The 18,419-nt window shown below is 37.4% G+C and overlaps 1 protein-coding gene across 2 annotated transcripts in view; it reads left to right on the top strand.

The window, feature by feature from the left end:
* The window catches only part of ADAMTS16 (ADAM metallopeptidase with thrombospondin type 1 motif 16), a gene marked incomplete at its 5' end in the record, with an annotated part of 106,521 nt that overhangs the window by 41,775 nt on the left and 46,327 nt on the right, over window positions 1-18,419 (top strand). For both annotated transcript variants that reach the window (XM_081090218.1, XM_081090217.1), the window contains 3 exons: window positions 3,148-3,285; window positions 13,302-13,455; window positions 16,972-17,067. In XM_081090218.1, the coding sequence (XP_080946344.1) occupies window positions 3,148-3,285; window positions 13,302-13,455; window positions 16,972-17,067 (388 nt within the window). The remainder of the gene's footprint in view (window positions 1-3,147; window positions 3,286-13,301; window positions 13,456-16,971; window positions 17,068-18,419) is intronic.

Here is an 18,419-nt window from a genome sequence, read left to right as displayed (position 1 = left end):
GAGGGACACTCTCCCCCACCCACACACCCAGTGCACGAATTTCGTGCACCGGGCCCCTAATATATATATGATGTATATATATGATGTATATATAATGTATATATATGATGTATATATAATGTATGTATATGATACACACACACACACACATACACACACACATACAAATAGTGTCTAGGTGTTAAGTGATTTGACCAAGATCATATTTGAATCAGAGAAATGGATAGAAATTTTGAAATTTAGTTTGTGACATGCAGGGTGGCAAGTATTCTGAGGAGACTTTTATTATTCCATTTTATGTGAGGAAACTGAAACTCAGGGATTTAAGTAATTTGCCCAAAGTCAAACCATTTATGAATGACAGAGACTTTTTGAAAAACCTGCATCAGAGCTCTGGACATCTGGGTTCTACCAGCGGTTACCATCATCAGGCCAAGGATGTGATTTATTATCCAAGATGGTTTCTTTAGAGACTTTCTCATTTCCTCAACCCCTTTTATCTAAACAGCCTGAAATAATTGATACAACCTCTAAATATACTTGGCTGTTCAGAGTATGTCATTAATAATGAAGGAATACACGATGTAATTGAATCACTCGAGAAAGTACTATAGAAGATATTAAAGGCATCTGACACTGAACATAATTCTCCAGTCTAATTTATTTTAAAATTATGTTTCTATTTGGATATTGAGTTGGTGTTAAAGCTGGAAGGTTTTTCTTTGTTCATTCAACAAATATGAATAGAGAACCTGTTATGGACTGGTGAGCCCACTGGCTCTGGGGTTATGAGCATGGATAACAAGAATCTCTGTTCTTGAACCTACAACCAAGATTACTTTATCCAGCAAAGCTATCATTCAGAATTGAAGGTCAGATAAAGAGCTTCACAGATAAGGAAAAGCTAAAGGAGTTCATCACCACCAAATCAGGATTATATGAAATGCTGAAAGGTATCCTTTAAGAAGAGGAAGAGGAAGAAAAAGGTAAAGATACAAATTATGAACAACAAATATGCATCTATCAACAAGTGAATCTAAGAATCAAGTGAATAAATAATCCGATGAACAGAATGAACTGGTGATTATAATAGAATGAGGGACATAGAAAGGGAATGGACTGACTATTCTTGGGGGGGAAAGGGGTGTCGGAGATGCGGGAAGAGACTGGACAAAAATCGTGCACCTATGGATGAGGACAGTGGGTGGGGAGTGAGGGCGGAGGGTGGGGCGGGAACTGGGAGGAGGGGAGTTATGGGGGGAAAAAAGAGGAACAAATGTAATAATCTGAACAATAAAGATTTAATTAAAAAAAGAAAAAAAAAAAAGAATCTCTGTTCTTTAGAAATGTCTTAGATAGTAGATAGGAAAGAAAAAATATGTATGTATATATTTAATGCATTAATATATGGGGTGTAGTCACTTTGAATAAAGTACTATGGTTCATGGAAGCAAAAATTTATCCAACATGTTAACTTGAATATTAATCATATTTCTGGGTTGCCAAATACCAACCTTATCTTTAGAATGTGTTCTAGTCATTCATCCATGGCTATATTAATGTGAATATCAAATGTGATCATTGTGGCACTTTCATGCTAATGTGTTGGCAAACATCGCAGTACCATTTATGGGAGTTGTACTACTTGGAAACACAACTCTTAAAATAGTGGTGCCCAGATTGGGTGGGTATGAAAATCAACTTACGGTGTCAGAATACACCCAAATGCTAGAGCCAAACCCACAATCTACTAAATAAGAAACCTATCAGGGTGGGCTTTGCATAGACACACTATTCAGTATATTTCTCAGGTATTCTGGTGTACAGCAGAGTTTGAGATTAATGCTAGAAAGAATCATTGAAAATACATTAGAGAAAAGTTCAAGACCAAGATGTTCTCAGAACTGGGGTATTGTGACTGAATTTCTTAGAAATGTAGGCAAAAGTGGTGACAAACTTATCTAGGGCAGTTGATGGCCCATAATGTGTCTTCTCCACATTCAGATAAAGGGCCAGCCAGGGGTGGGTATGTTGGTATTTCATTTTGGTCACTTTCTCCCCAAAGCAGCCACCCATATGTGATTACATTCTGAATCTTTTCCATAGCCATGACACATTTTCTCTGCCTTATGGTTACTCTGGCCTTGATTGATTGCTTTTAATAGAACTTCAGAGAATGGGTGGAGGCTGAAATGACTGCATATACATCACCCTTGGTACTGAGTAGGAATTTTGCAGAAATTGGACAATGTTTGCACACTAGAATTTCTCGGATACATCCTTCAATCACGCTTGGATTATACTATTGCATGGGTCCCGCCTGGGCTCTGACATTAGACTGTCAGGTTCCAGTCCTGACTCTGAGACCCTGGACAAGCTTCTCTCAAGTCCTCAGTCTTTCTGTCATTATATTATACCTATGTTATAGGCTTGTAGTGAGGTTTACATTTAAAAACATAGGTAGCATGCTTAATATTCTCTCTGTAACAGGTTCACTGTCAAACAAGGCCCAGAAATAAAGGTAACTGTAGCCACCAATTGGGGTCCCGTGGAGCCACTTCCTCCAAAGGGCTGCAGGGAGTATTTGGGTCAATAAATGTCCAGCTGTCACAGCATCTGGCAGTGTAGACCTAGCCTTAGATGGAGCAGTACTGGGTAGGTGTAGGGACCAAGAGTTGCAGTAATTGGCTAGTAATTCTCAAATTGTGTTAGGTATCAAACACACCGGGGGAGTCTGGCATCTGTATTTCTGACAAACACTGGACATTCTGAGCAGAAGAGAGCATAGAGGGAATGAAGGAATATAGAACAGTTTTAGCTCTACCAAGATCAAGCAAATGGCCCACCCCATGCCATTTGAAATGCTTTTTTATAAAGAAAGCATCTGCCCTTAGCAACATCTGGACAGTGCTCTGTTTTGATATTTGTGAATACTTTCAAACAACGCAGTGAATAGTAGCTCTTCAGGAAGAGTCTATGAATCTGTGCCTTGTCTCCACAATTTGGCTGTTAAAGCCATAATTTCTCTGCCTGACTAGCACTCAGAAGTAGGGGAGTCTTCACAGTGTTTTTACATGTGCTTGTTAGAGTATATTAGACAATTTAAACCAGTCTTTGTTTTGAAAGAACCATTTCTCTCTCTCGTAGCTTTGGCATGATCCATGATGGAGAAGGGAACATGTGCAAAAAGTCTGAGGGCAACATAATGTCCCCTACATTAGCAGGACGCAATGGGGTCTTCTCCTGGTCACCCTGCAGCCGCCAGTACCTGCATAAATTTTTAAGGTATGAACTTTTGAAGCTGGTCGTATATCTCTTGGTGCTTTTGATGGTCAATACCTAGTCAGCCTGATCCTGTCCAAGCAGCCACCAAGCTTGGGTGTGACTTCCCAAGGTGGATCCCATTTGGAAGTGTCTTGAGATATTTATTTGACTAAGGAGTTTGCCAAACACTTCCTTAGAGCATGGAGGCCTGTAGGCTTAATCCAACATCATTCAACCTTTAAACTCAAAGGAAGTCCATATGATATTTACCAAGCCAAAATATTTTGTCTACATTTAGGGTTTTTTTTTAAATTCTCTTGTCTATAATTAGACATTTCAGTCCTTGAATGGGAAGATCTGGCATGTATACATCAGTGCACACAATGGTAAAGAACACGTAAATTTTTTTTAACAAAATTCATTTCTTAATAGGAGGAAAAACTTGAATTTATAAACCTTAACCTGGCTGTAAAAACCTATTATTTTAATCATTATTTTTAGGAAATTTGATTATAGCACTAATTCATTTAGGGTATAGAATATTTGGAAGGTAGGATTTGACTCCCTGAACAATAGTCATTATATTTGAAAATTTTAGAGAAAGAAAGGACTTTAAGAAACATCATTAGATCTGTTAATAAGGTAGATTATTCCCCAAATCTCAATGAATTTGCATTTATTGTTTGGCTTAAGCTTTAAACCATAGCTATTTCTGACTTGCACCACATGCCAGTATAGGTTGGTGAGATCTCTGCTCCATGTAGTCATTCGGAGACCCAGGTTCCTTTCACCCTGTGGCTCTTTCCTCTTTTAGGATCTTGTTCTCTACTCCATCCAGCCAATGGCTGGCAAAAGACAGTAATGGAGGATGTGAAGGAAAGGGGCTGTATTTTTGGAACTGAGAATTCAGCTGAGGGCCCTCCAAAGCGAAGTGAGGCTAAGAGATGTCTACCTGTGTGCTCTGGAGGAAAAGAATAAGAGGATTCTTACAGAAAGGAACATGTGCTGTATCACCAGCCCCAAATCACATTATAGGTGAAGTAGCTGAGATTGCAGGGACCAAATGATTATTGGCAGAATTGAAAATAGAACCTAGGAATGCTGAACCTTAGACCTAACGTCACTGACCCCAAGAACCATATATTTAAAGAGCCAAGGAAAAGCAATTCTGTTGAACTCATAACATTTATTTTTTTTTACATGTAGTTACTTAAAAAAAATTACTTGGCTCAAATATTATAAAGATGAGGAAGAATTTTTATTTGCTTAGGAAGTGGCTCTTAACTCTTGATGACTTATATCTGATAATAAACATAGACAGCTGATTACATAGGCATAAGAATTTAGGTGCTGGATCCACCTGAACTTCTCACCATCCCTTTCTTCCCTTCTGAATACAGTCTTTGAGGACCATGGTGGTACCTGGATAAGACTATGGTTTGATATCTTTGTTCCTCCTGTAAGACACCCAAAATGGGAACATTATTATTTCTTTAGCTCCCAGGAAGGAGAACTGCTCTTATTCAGGATGAAGGACATGTTTATTCATCAGAAATGTATTTTACCAGACACAGAAGAATTGTGTTTGCTTGTTAACAACTCACTGACTCACAATCATCTACCGATTCTAGTACTTCTCAACTAAACACATTCATATTTTTTAGATTTGTGAAAGAAAATGTAAGAATTATCACTTCCATTTCAATTGTATATTCTTGTAGAAAGCTAACAAATGAAACCACCCTTACCTTAATAAATTAAAATTAAAAAAAAAGAATAAGGGAAAAAAAGGACAGGTGTATTTTAAGTCATTCTGACTCAATCTGATTTGCTTAGTCAGGAGTTATTTGTAGGCATTTTGTGAAAACTGTATTAAAATTATACAGACTGTTGGAATTTTGGGGTTGGTTAATTCATTTCCTGGTAAAGTTACCTAAAGCTAACCAATATGTACTCTACTAGCTGACATACATTAGCTTATAAACACCTTGGATTTAAAGAATTTATTTTTTTAATTTGAGAGATTTCTTTCTTCTAATTTATATTGTTTATTACACACACAAAATAAAAATGTAGTAGTTACATATTTTTAAAAAAACAATTTCTTTTAAATACAGAGTATCCAGAAAGAAAAATTCCTGGCCTAGGGAAATAAAGACTTCTTTAGTAATTGACAAGTACCTGTACAATGAGAAAGATGGAAGTATCAAGCACATCTTTTTCAATATAATTTCTCATTGCTCCAGAATATGTTTAAAGTGATGATTCCTATTTTTTTTTTTTTTGCTATAAAAACATTATGTGCTTGATTACAGGTCCCTGCTCTATCCCCTGCTGGAGTGGTTATATAATATATAGTATATGCACTGTATTAGTTTTAAAAAACCTGAACAATCCTAAAAACACAGCTGACACCAGAGGTTTGGATAAGGGAGCATAGTCCTGTGTGAATGTTCTTTTCTGGATGACTGAGTGAATATAAAATAATCACAATCTCCAAAGAATCATCCGGCACTAAGAGCTTAAGTGTTGAAAAATGAAACTATTTATACTAATGAAAGGGTAATATGCTAATTAGACTGGATAGGCTGGATGTCTTCCAAACGTCCTTCGGGACAAAGCCATGGTGGCGGGGCCAAGACAGAGGCGATTAGGGGTGATCAGGCGGCAGGGGAGAGCAGTTAGAAGCAACCAGGCCAGTAGGGGAGAGCAGTTAGGGGCGATCAGGCCGGCAGGGGAGAGCAGTTAGGGGGTGATCAAGCTGGCAGGGGAGAGCAGTTAGGGGTGATCAGGCCAGCAGGAGAGCAGTTAGGGGCAATCAGGCAGGCAGGGGAGCAGTTAGGGGTATCAGGCAGGCAGGCAGGTGAGTGGTTAGGAGTCAGTGGTCCCGGATTGCGAGAGGGATGTCTGACAGTCGGACATCCCTCGAGGGGTCCCAGATTGTAGAGGGTTCAGGCTGGGCTGAGGGACCCCCCTACCCCCTGCATGAATTTCATGCACCAGGCCTCTAGTTCTATATGTTTGGAATGCCTTGGCACCTACATCTTTTCTGTGAAGTAAAGACTAACAAGAAATATGAACACAATAAAAATTATTAAATAAAAAAGGGAATTGGAATAGGTTATCATACAAAAAATAGTATAATTCACAAGCAGATGCAGAGAAAAGCAAATGGGAAAAAAATGAAGACCAAGGGAAAAAAACAATTATATAGATCCTAAAGGACAATCTTTAGCTGTGATTGTGAAGCTTAAAATTGGTCTATGATCTTTCTAGAAACCAAAGCAACAAAAAGGAGATATAATCTGTTCATATTAACATAAAATAGAGCAAATACCAATATTTCAAGGAAAGCAAAGCTTTTATCAGCAAAGAATTTTAAAAATAAATAGAACTGTGCATATGTATATATAAAAATAACTAAAGATTTACATATGTGCATGCACTTATAAAATGTTTCTTTATACTTTATGAATATACCTTACGTTTACATAATACTTTATATATTATACATTTGATATATAAAATAGATTTTATAAATTTTTAACAATAAAATTATATTTATATGTTGTATAGTGTGTATTCATAAATATTAATACAAACACAGAAAAGAAAACCATTGATATACAGTTACCTGTTTGTACCCTTCCATACCTGATGACACACGTATGATCTCCCACTTCTACCCTCCTCTAGACCCAACTCGAGTGATTCCATCCTGGGTCAGTTTACACAGCCACCAGAAACACTTTTCTTGTACTTTTATTGGTTTTCCTACAACATGATGCCAGCAATTGAACAGGCAACACAGCATAGAGAGGCAGCTGCAGAGCTCATGACTGGCACTGGCTCGATCAGAGTTGATGGAAGAAGAAATAGGTTGGCAGCACCCAAAAAGTGCCAGACTAGCAGGAAGCTAGCTATCTTCCAAGTCTTTGTAACATATATTATTGTGGTCAAAACTAAGAACTAGTTACTCCAAGCTAAAAATTAAGGACAAAAGTATGCCATCCCTGTAAGCTTCTCTGGATACCATTCACAGTTCTACTGGCCTCTCTGGCCAGTTTCACTGAGGTCCTTACTTTGGGTTTTAGGTTTTCATTCTCTTTTTCTCTCTTTCTTTCTTATTTTTTTTTCAGTAGAGTTCCTCTTTTCCTCTTCTTTCTTTCTTTTCCCCCCACAATTTACATTGTCTTGTTTCTAGAACACCATTCCGGCATGGTAATGAACTCTTTTAGTCAGTTTTACTAATATTTGTTGTCTATTATCGGATGGACTGCTCCTCAATGCCCACCTGTATCAGTGAACCTATGGCTGGTTTACCTTGATTGCTGCCTCTTCCTTTAGTTCTCCTCATAACACATTTTCTGAGCCAGCATCCTGGCCACCAGCATGCATGGACTCCAGCCTTCAGCTTGTGGTCCTTTCCTCATAGTCCTATTCTAAGACTGCAGGTAAAATATTGACTCTGACTGCTTTTCATAGTTAATGCCACCCAGGAAGAGTGAGAATTTTGTGGACAATATCTGTATCCTGGTAATATAAGCCTATATACTAGGGATATACACTTGGTCATTTTTCTATTTTTATTATTTAAAAAGGCAATGTTAACATTATTCTACAATTGGCATGACACACACAGGGGTTCCTTTTAGCATTTTTTCCCTACACAGTATTCTCATGAAAGCAAGTTGGGGATTGTTAGTATTATGTTTAGCTTTTTCTTGCAGCTGTGTGTGTGTATGTGGGTGTGTAAAGAATTCTTCTTACTGTAACAAAGAATATTCGTTTTAAGGCTCTCGGTATTCTTCTATTAATAAGAAAAATTAGGAATTTTCTATATCTCAAATTCTTTCTATAATTTTGGAGTCTTTTTAAAATAATTGTATTGCTTTTTCATCCTCTTACTTATGATGAAGATAACATAAACATTTTCAGCTTTTATAAATGTTCACTGACATCTTGGGAAACAGGGGATGCCAAGTTCAGATGTGCAGTGAAAATCAGCATCATAAAAGTGTCCAGAAAATGTGTTTTAACTGCCAATAAGTCTAGGGAAATTCATGGCAAGAAAATATTTATATGCTTAGAGAATACTTATTTTGATGACACTAAATATGGGTTGTAATCTTCAAATAAGAATATGATTTTCAGAATGATTACAGTATTAAGGTTCTGGAATTCAAAGCCATTTTTGTCCTGTGTTATTGGAACAGTTTAGTGTAATCTGAAATATGTTCATTTGTTTTTCTGCCAGTCAGTAAAACCTTTCTGTTGCAATTCAGTAATGGGCCTTTATTTTCAGGGACTTTTTTTAATTTCTTTGGACCCCATGATAATAAGTAAATATGCCAGATTTTACATGCTCATTAAGTCTGTTTTCTTGGAAGATTCAATTTTCCCCAAAAAAGACATTCAATATCAAGTTCGCTATGAAGGTTTACTTGAGATGACCAGTTATAAATTGGACATGTCTATAGCATGTTAACACTGACTTTTCATCAGCTTAATGAATCTGACTTGGTCTTCTTTGACATGTTTGCTGACTTCCTGATTTCCAAGGAATCAAAACACTGCTACATTCTCCACCAATTTAGGTGGCTCTTTGGATATGATCCCGACAATGAGTAAGGATAAATGCAAACTCTTAATGATGAATCTAACTTCCTTTATTAGCAATTTAGCATGTGGTACACGGAAAAAAAAACATATAATAAGGAACTCAATTGGCCTAAAGTTGTCAGCACAACTTTTCTCCCTACTTGGTAGAGTCAAGAAGGACAGATGCGTGTTTGGAGTACATTCATCAGCCTAGTCAATAAAGTAATGTGTCATTTCCTATGAACAGCCACAGGCCTCATCACATTTACTCATGTCTGCATCCTGGAGGCCTAGGACTTAGGGAAAATTTAGCTCATTATTTTAAACTTAATGACAATGTGGACTCATCTTCAATTTATTTTTTTTAAATGTAAGTCATGTAATACTGGTCATTGAACATGCCTCCCCTCTGACCACACCAGTCCACATCAGTACATGAGAAAGGTGACCAGAACTGGAAGTTTGAGGGGTGCATGGGTCCCCTGTCATACCCTATACCCTGTCGATGAGAAATTGTGATTTGACTGTAGAGTTGATTATGCTTGCTTTAGGGTTTAATGGAAATAGTACAGTTCAGTGCACATTTTGCTCCGCTATATAATGTTCATCTTAAGAAAAACAAATCGGTAAGTCACAGCATGTTGCCGTTTCTGCAGAGCACATATGATGTGAAGACTTGAAAACAGGTACCACCATGTGATGGAAAGGGCAGCAGAGGGAAACAGAGCTTACATGCTAATCAGGCCTTTATCCCTTATGTCTGGGAAGGTCCTGATGGTGGCAAGAGACATAACCTTTCTGGGGGACCTGGAGTTTTTACTTGGAAAAGGAAGAAATACAACTAAAAGATCTCTCAGGCTGTTTAATATTTTATGGTTCATGAAAAAGAGTGGGAAAAGGATGTGACATGTTGTGGTACCTTTGACTTTGCCCCATTTTCTTTAACACAAGTTTAATGGAGTCTAAATTATCAATATTTTCCCTTCAGTAGAAGCATTTTTTGGTGCATTGCTGAAAAAACACTCTGCCTACCTTAAAGTCATGCATATAGTCTGTCCCATGATCTCCTACAACAGCGGTCGCCAACCGGTGGTCTGTGGACCACTGTTGGTCCGTGAGGTCCGAAAGGTTGGCGACCGCTGTCCTACAATGTTTACTGTTTTTCTTGTCACATGCAAGCCATCTGATTTTGGTGCAGGGCATGTGAAAGAGTCAAGACCTCTTTTATCCTTGTAGATATTTTGGTAGGTTGTTTATAAAATGTCTGTCATGCGTTTCCTTCTTGCACCCACATTCTGGGGGATCCCTATACTTGCCTCACTGACTGGGCTTAGCTGTGTGACCTGATAGGGCAAGAGCAAGCAGGTCCAAGCATTAGCCTGACCAGATCTAAAAGGGATGAGCTCAACACGTGGAGTTTCAGCTCTTCATATGTGACGCTAATCAGAGCTGACTTTCATATCCTGGCATTGATATGTGTGTCCCTGCATCTTCCCCAACTGTGGGCTTCTTCCAGGCTCCCAGTCTGTGCACTGTGTGTTTATTGACCAGGCAGGGACCTCTGCCTCACCAGCATGTGCTTTTCTCTGTGGTTTTGTGACAAACATAATTACCCTTACATTGCTCTTCATTGCATCTAGCATTTCCATTTTCCATCTGAGAGCATTTCCTCTGTGTCTGAGCCAGTCCTATTAGAGTGTTGTTTGTTTGTTCATTTGTTTGTTTTATTGTGGGCTTCTTAGTGGGATATTCATATTTGTCTTTATTTTACTCTCTTTGTAAAGGGTATTTTGGTTTTGAATGGAATTCTAGTTCAGCAGTTATCTTTCTCTTGTAATCTGAAGCTGTCATTTCATTGTTTCCTGGCTTTTGTCATTTCTATTGATAAGACAGCTGTCAGTCTTGTCTCTTTTTCTTCAGGTAGCTTTTGATTTTTGTGTGTGATTTTGGTTTCCTGTAGAATTCCTATATGTACCTATGTGTGCTTTCTGTTTGGAATTTTAGAACTGCTTAAATCTATGGTTTGCTGTGTTCCATCAGTTTTTGAACATGCTTGGCCATTTTATTTACAAATATTTACTCTGTCCCATTCTTCCTATCCTCTCTTTTTTGGGGGGATTCCAATTTTGTTAATGTTATAACTTTTTACAATACACCACATGCATTATTTCTTTGGTGAAATTCTTCATTTTTTTATTTTCTTGAATCTATTAATTACAGTAATTTTGAATTCTATTTCTGATTATACTAGTACAGGGGTGGGCAAACTTTTTGACTCGAGGGCCACAATGGGTTCTTAAACTGGACGGGAGGGCCGGAACAAAAGCATGGATGGAGTATTTGTGTGAACTAATATAAATTCAAAGTAAACATCATTACATAAAAGGGTACAGTCTTTTTTTTCAATAGTTTTATTCATTTCAAACGGGCCGGATCCGGCCGGCGGGCCGTAGTTTGCCCACGGCTGTACTAGTAGCTAAATTTCCTATGAGTCTTCCTCTATTATGTGTATATACTCTTGGATTTCAATCATTTGGTCTTATCTCCTAGTAAACATACTAATGTTGATAAATGAGGGCATTGTTTATGAAACGTTTAAAGACAAAGTAATGATTTTATTTTTAGCAGATGGGGTGGTTGGAGTTTATCCTCATTCACTTTCTAACCTGGCCTATTGAGGTTGTTCTCACTCCTAGAATTAGGCCTATTGTACTGTCAATGAAAATCCTGTGGTGTACCAGGGCACCCCTTTCCGGCAGAGCCTCGGTTCCAGTGTTCATCTCCCAGCCCCACCAGGTTGCCAAAAACTTTACTCAGCTCCTCAGGCCCTCAGCTTTCACTTTCTACTCTGCCACTTGTCTTCCTAGCAGATGCTTACAACTCAACAAATTCCCTTTTTGAGGAGGAAAATAGCACTGGGTGTCGGACTCAGCTCTGTGCCTCCCTTTGCTCTGTACATTTTCATCCCTTGTGTCCTTTTTAGTTTAATAGTTTTCTGATGCCCACAGAAGGATCCATTTGATACATGCCAGGCCACCATAGTTAGAAGGGGCAGTTCTCTTTGATTTTAATTTTAAGGCTGAATTATAAATAGCAAGTTACATTTACACAAACTATAAAAATTCCTGAACCTGTGAACCTCTTTGTAATTTTTCAATCTCTCATGTGAACCAATCAGTATAGCTGACTTTACCTAGTTTCCTGCCCATGGACAGAGAATAATATTGCCAACCCTGATGTAAACTTTGGGAAATAATTTGAGACATCTTACTAGTATACAGAAATCATTTGAGATCCATTGGAGAGAGGGGCTGTGGAATTCACAGTTTGACAAATCACTCCTGTCTTGAAGTGTTAATTATGCTTTTATTCATTTTTCTTTACTCATAAATATGCCCTTGGTTTGCTCTGAAAAACCTTCTGACCTTATTGTGTGTAGGATTAATGTCTCGTGCAGAGTGGCTTGTGCCATTCCTCATGTTTTTTGTGTGTGGATATTAATTGAAGTCATGCATCAGTGGGCTCCAAGGCACAGGAATCTGGGACTAGGGCCCTGAAGACTGGGGCCAGAAAGATTCCAATCAAGGTGGACAAGCACACAAAGAAAAGGTTGGAGATGCATGAGCAGATCTGCTGTTGATTAATTTATTGTGATTACAGAGGCCTTTTTTCCCCTTTTGGCTTATTGAAATTTATAAGTAGGATTTAGTTGCTATTTGCAAATACTTGTCCCTCCTCCCTCCAAATGCAAACATTATACCTAAGTACAGCCCTGGTAGGGAAGGGGATACTGTATTTGTGGAGGAAGGAATTATTAGTTGGCCTTTAGCCATCTGCTAGTAAACTTAAGCAGAGTTGTTTTCCTCCTGGACTTCGAAGTCTAGTAAGAAATTAGCATGAGTATAGAGCATTGCTGGTGGAAAGTGTTGCAATGGTTCATACAGAACCTGTGGAAGCTATAATCTGTTGTGCAGGTGTCCCCTAGCCTAGAAGAAGAAAGAAGAAAGAAAGGGAGGCAGGCAGGGAGAGAGAGGGAGAGAAAACACATTTTAATCTTCGAAATTGGCAGATTGTGTTTTGCCTTTTACAATACCCATTTCCATCTTTTGATTGTTCCTGGCAAGAAGTGTACATAAAAGTGGTCTGTAATAGGAGCTTTTCACATTGAACATCTGGTTGTATTATTCCATTTCGCTTTTCCCCATGAAGATTTTGAGTAATCTAAGAAAAAACAAATTGCCTTCCTGGAAAAAGCAAAATGAACAGTTTCTGAAAATGTGGCCCCTATATTGAAATTTAATTAAGATAATTGTTATATTGGACCTTTAGGGGGAAAAAAAAAACTCCTCTTCTCTATATAATATATGTGGTAAATTGTATGGCATAACTGGATGTACCTCTTTGATAATTCTTTTGGCATCTCCTCTTTGATTCAGCACTGCCCAAGCGATATGCCTTGCTGATCAGCCAAAGCCTGTGAAAGAATACAAGTATCCTGAGAAATTGCCGGGACAGTTATACGATGCAAACACGCAGTGCAAGTGGCAATTTGGAGAGAAAGCCAAGCTTTGCATGCTGGATTTTAAAAAGGCAAGTGATTACTGGCCAGTGTTCAGTGCACTATTATTCATAAAACCGTTTTATTCAGTGTAACTGACATTGATGTATTCTGCACTTATTGGGTACCTACCAAATGTCAAATCCTGTATGTTAGGGCTGGCCCCGTATAACAGGAAACACATGTTTTACTGGCAAAGAAAATGATGACTGATACTGTTGTGGGTATCAGTTTTCACTTGAGAACGACTTGGCCTGTTAGGTCACTTCTTTCTTTCTGATTTATCATGTGGGAGATCAGCAATTACTTTTGGTTGGTGTAAGTTGGCAAACTAATACTCTGCATTTTTTTAAAGTGGTATTAGAAAAACAAGGTCCACCATTACCTTCCACCTCTTTAAGCATAATTTACTATAAAGTAGCAGCTTATCTAGGGCTTCTGATTACTAAATTCTCCAAATAAAGTATATATAGACAAGTTTCTTGAAGGAGATGCTAGCTAGTTCACCAACCCCAGGGACATCACCCGCATGTTCTCCTAATATAAATTCCTCATATAACACAGAGAGGAGTGTTCTTGCTGGACAGGGAAATGGAGATTTAGGAACTTGCTTTACTGAACCACAAGAAGACCTACCCATAGATTAAATGAAAGTAACTCTTTTTGAGATTTCTTTTATTCTAGTTTATAATAGAATTAAGATGAAGGTAGACAAAAAATATATAGTCCTCCAGAAACCTCCAAACATTTCAAAATGCACCAGAATATTCGCAATTTCTAAACTCAAATAGAGCTCCTACAAAGATCAGTTATAGCCATGTGCCAGACTGGGCTTTTATCTCCTCAGCTGAGTCATCTCAGCTTGGACCAAGAATAATAAATCAGTCCACATCAGTATATATTCCATGGGCACAATGTGAATTTCCTAAGAAATTTTTGAGTGTTACTCTTCTTTATGTTAAAAAAAAAAGTGCTTAAAATGAATGTTTTATTTCAAACTAGAAACATACTTCTGGTTTCCACATTAGTTTGCTCTGTGACCATGGATTATGTCATCCATGATATCCTCATACCATTTGGAAAATATAGAAAATAAGTTAATGTGCATATTTTTCCATTTTTCCATTACTGAGGAAATATTTGCATGCAATGAAACATTTGCAGGGAGCTGAGGCAAATTTGTCACTCACCTGTGAGTTTCCCTTCTCTCCAGGATCATATACTATGTTATCTGTCATGAGAGGTCTAAAACAATTCACCTCTATACTTTTTCTAGTTTTATAGTTTTCGTATGCAAAAATAAGTAAGCCCGTTATCAGTTACTTAATTATGACAGTAGAAGAAAAACCTTTTGAAATTAAAAAAAAATTTTTCAACAAAATGTCAGCTCATCATCATGTAAAATTGTTCTTCAACACAAATAAACTTAATGTATTTTGTCTTTATAAGTTAAATTATATTTTTGTGACAGAATCTCTAATATAGTGAATTCAAAATTACATATTATATGGCAATTAGAGATTTTTTTATTTTTTATGTGGACTGAATTATCTCAGGACATTTTTAATTATGAAATTTATCTTTTTTAATGAACTTCTACTGAAATTTTATGAAAATAGTTCTATTTTGTTAGGTTGAAATGTAAAGACTAGTAAGTCTTCTGATAGAACATAAAAGAATAAATGGGAAGAAAATTACCCAGTGCCTAGGCCAACACCTATCACATAAGAGCCACTTAATTAAATTTGCTGAGCAGGGTGATAGATAGATGGATGGATGATACTTTAGAAAGGGATGCACCTCTTCTAAGCACCACATGCTAATTAGTTTCAAAAGTTAATATACAGTGCAAATGCAAAGGCATCTTTGGATGCATGTACATTTGATGTATATGTATGTATGTTTACATACTCATGTGTAAACTCCCATGCTTAAATGGCCATGGCTGTCTCTGTTACTGATGAGTTACATAGTGATAATCAAAATTAGTGATAAAAACAGCCCACTGCTTGCAAAACAAATAATTATAATAGCTTGTATACCTTATTATTACATCACTTGTAATTACATTTTCAGTTTACATTTTTGGAGAGCATAATATAGACAGTTTGAGAAAATGAATCTGCTGACACTCTATTCACAATATAGAAACAATAAATTTTCAACACAGTCATTGAAAATGGTTTTATGGAGGTGTTAGTTTGTAATGTTAAAATGCACCAAGTCATATTACTAAAGTTAGTCTTTGCAAGCATAGATCTTAAATTAGGAGATAGAATAGCAAGTGAGAGCCTTCATTAAGATAGTATTTCTTAGCTGCAAAAATAAAATCATGAGTGAACTATCTACTTGGGCTTCAACTTGTTTTCTGAGTTAAATATTGATTATTATAAATGTTGTGTCTTCATCAATTACCTATATGCTTTGTCAACACTGCTTGCTGCCCTGACCCTGCAGCCTGAAATACAAGCTGCCAGAATACTTGGAAATTTGATCACCTTCGTGTCCTGGCTTCTGTTGAAATTGGGAGCTTCCCCCATGCCCAGAACATCTTACATTCCAACTCTCAGGCTCTAGAACCATGACTTAAAAGGGTCTTTGTTCTAAGAGAACCCTGAAGTTTTATTAAGAATATAATGACGTGCAACAACGATGCTGAATTTAATACAATAACTGTACATTATGTCCAGCGGTCAGCAGCTAAGTCAAAGTACGATAAACGTGAACAGGAGTAATTGGTTTTGGTTGTTTGGTTGTGGTTTAATTTTTACTGTATTATCTAATTCTTTGAGGTACTAGAAATTTTATTTGTTTTTCAGAATAGAGTGTCTGTCATGTTTTATCTGATGGCAGACAGTTACATCTATAGGGTACCAAAGTATCAAATAATTTTTGATATGTTGAAAAACAGTAACAAGGATTGTATGATATTTTAAGGGTTTTCTAACTCTATGATTTATTTCTGGATATATGGATGGATCAATGGACAAGGCAGCAAGATTCATAATCCTCTTTAATTTGAAAATTGGGGATTCAGACTTGGAGAACTTAATGAAAGATGGGGTCAAGGATAAATTATAATATCTTAGGTTTTCTTGTTTTGTTAATTTTAATTTTTTGGAATTTTCTGCAATGTCTGGATTAGGCATATTTTACTTATTAATTTTTTAGCCTCACCCTAGGATTGATTTTAGACAGAGAAGAAGGGAAAGATAGAGAAAGAGAAACTGATCAGTTGCCTCCTGTATGTCCCCAACCAGAGGTCAAATATACAACCTTTTGGTATATGGGACTCCAACCAGTCGAGCTACCAGGCAAGGGATATATTTAACTTATTAGTTTAGAAAATATAATTTTGGTAAATTTATAATGAAAAAAAAAAACAAAGTTTCAGGGATGAATCAAATCTAGAACATGAATCTTCAGGGTTCTCACTCTATCTATGCATCTACTGCTAAGTAGATATCAGTTTTAATTTATATCAGTTATTTCCCCTTAAAGTTTTCATGGGTCATTTGTAATACTGATGACCTTTTTTCTCCTTTTAGGATATCTGTAAAGCTTTGTGGTGTCATCGGATTGGAAGGAAGTGTGAGACTAAATTTATGCCAGCAGCAGAAGGCACCATTTGTGGGCATGACATGGTAAGATGCTGATCTGGCACATACAATGTCATATTTAGCTGTCAGTCTTTCAGCCTATTCATCTCTCCTCATCTTGCCTTGGTATTTTCAAGCCCTTCTTTCTCATATATATGTGCAGACTTACACATGTGAAAAGATTGTGTTTATATTGATATCATGAAGAAGACTCTTTTTTTTTTCTTTATTTTGTTCAATGATATAATTGATGAGTTGGCTGGAATTAAGAGATGTGGATGTTCAGGCAAAGGTGACAGCTGAACCTATTTAGTAAGGGAAAACATTAAACCCTTAACGACCATTTAACCACCTAGAGATCCAGCACTAAGTAGTAATGTTAAAGCCACAGAGCATAGATTTGGCGAGAGGGGTCTCCAAATGCCCCTCATGGAGCTGAGAGGGGTCAGGGCTGTGGGACTTCAGTTTTTCAGCTGGGGTGAGAGAAGGCAGTAGTGAAAGAGAGACTTTTTTTTGCTTGTAGCAAAGAACCAAAGAATTCAATAGATGAGGCTTTAGTCCTCAGACGTACTTATATTTTAAAATTTTAATTTTTCTTTCTTAAATAATATTAAATTGAACTATTTGAAATTGTCACTCCCATGTGCCAACAATGATCAAATAGCAACAATACATCCATTAGTAACTGAAATATTTTTACTGGCCTCTTATAAAAACAGCATTTTTTTCCCTCTCAGAACAAATCAGATGGCTCTAAATTGCCGTACCCCTCACCCCAGGACAAGCTCTGCCAGCCACAAGGAACAAGGCAGCTACTTACCTCCTCTCAACAGATGGCCTAGGTCTACACCAAGCCATAGGTAGAAAATCCAACACCACTGAACACAATGTGAGATCTTGTGTAGCCTTTATGTGGGGTGGGAGTGAAGGAACCATGTAGATGTTAGCATGAATCCACATTGATGGGCCCTTCTCTTGAGAACGGGGAGCTGATAGCATCTCCAGGGACAGACAAGTACTGTGCAGATTATTTCATCTTAGAAAGCCCTGTGACCTCTGACGTGCATCAGTTATGACCTCCAGGCTCTGAGTCCAGGTGCCTTAGAGAAAAGTCACAGCCCACCTGCCAGAAATGACAAGGTGTTGAATCATGTGGAACCTCCAGCTGGATTTCTCTACCTGAAACTCAGTCTCAGCTGAAAATGAGATGTGAAAAGCACATTGTTTTCAGGAGAGGTCGGCGTCCATTCACTTGAGAGCTGACTATCTATGCAACACTACTTAATTAAATGTGCCAAGTTCCAGCAGCTCAGCTGGGTTGTTTTTTTTTCTATTTATGTTCCGTTTACATGGATTTATAGAACAATGATAGGTGTGGAAAGACAAAAGAAGCATCC

Source organism: Myotis nattereri (genome assembly GCF_964212035.1).
Source record: "Myotis nattereri genome assembly, chromosome: 4".
Taxonomy (NCBI): domain Eukaryota; kingdom Metazoa; phylum Chordata; class Mammalia; order Chiroptera; family Vespertilionidae; genus Myotis; species Myotis nattereri.
This window is presented reverse-complemented; position numbering and strand designations above follow the sequence as displayed.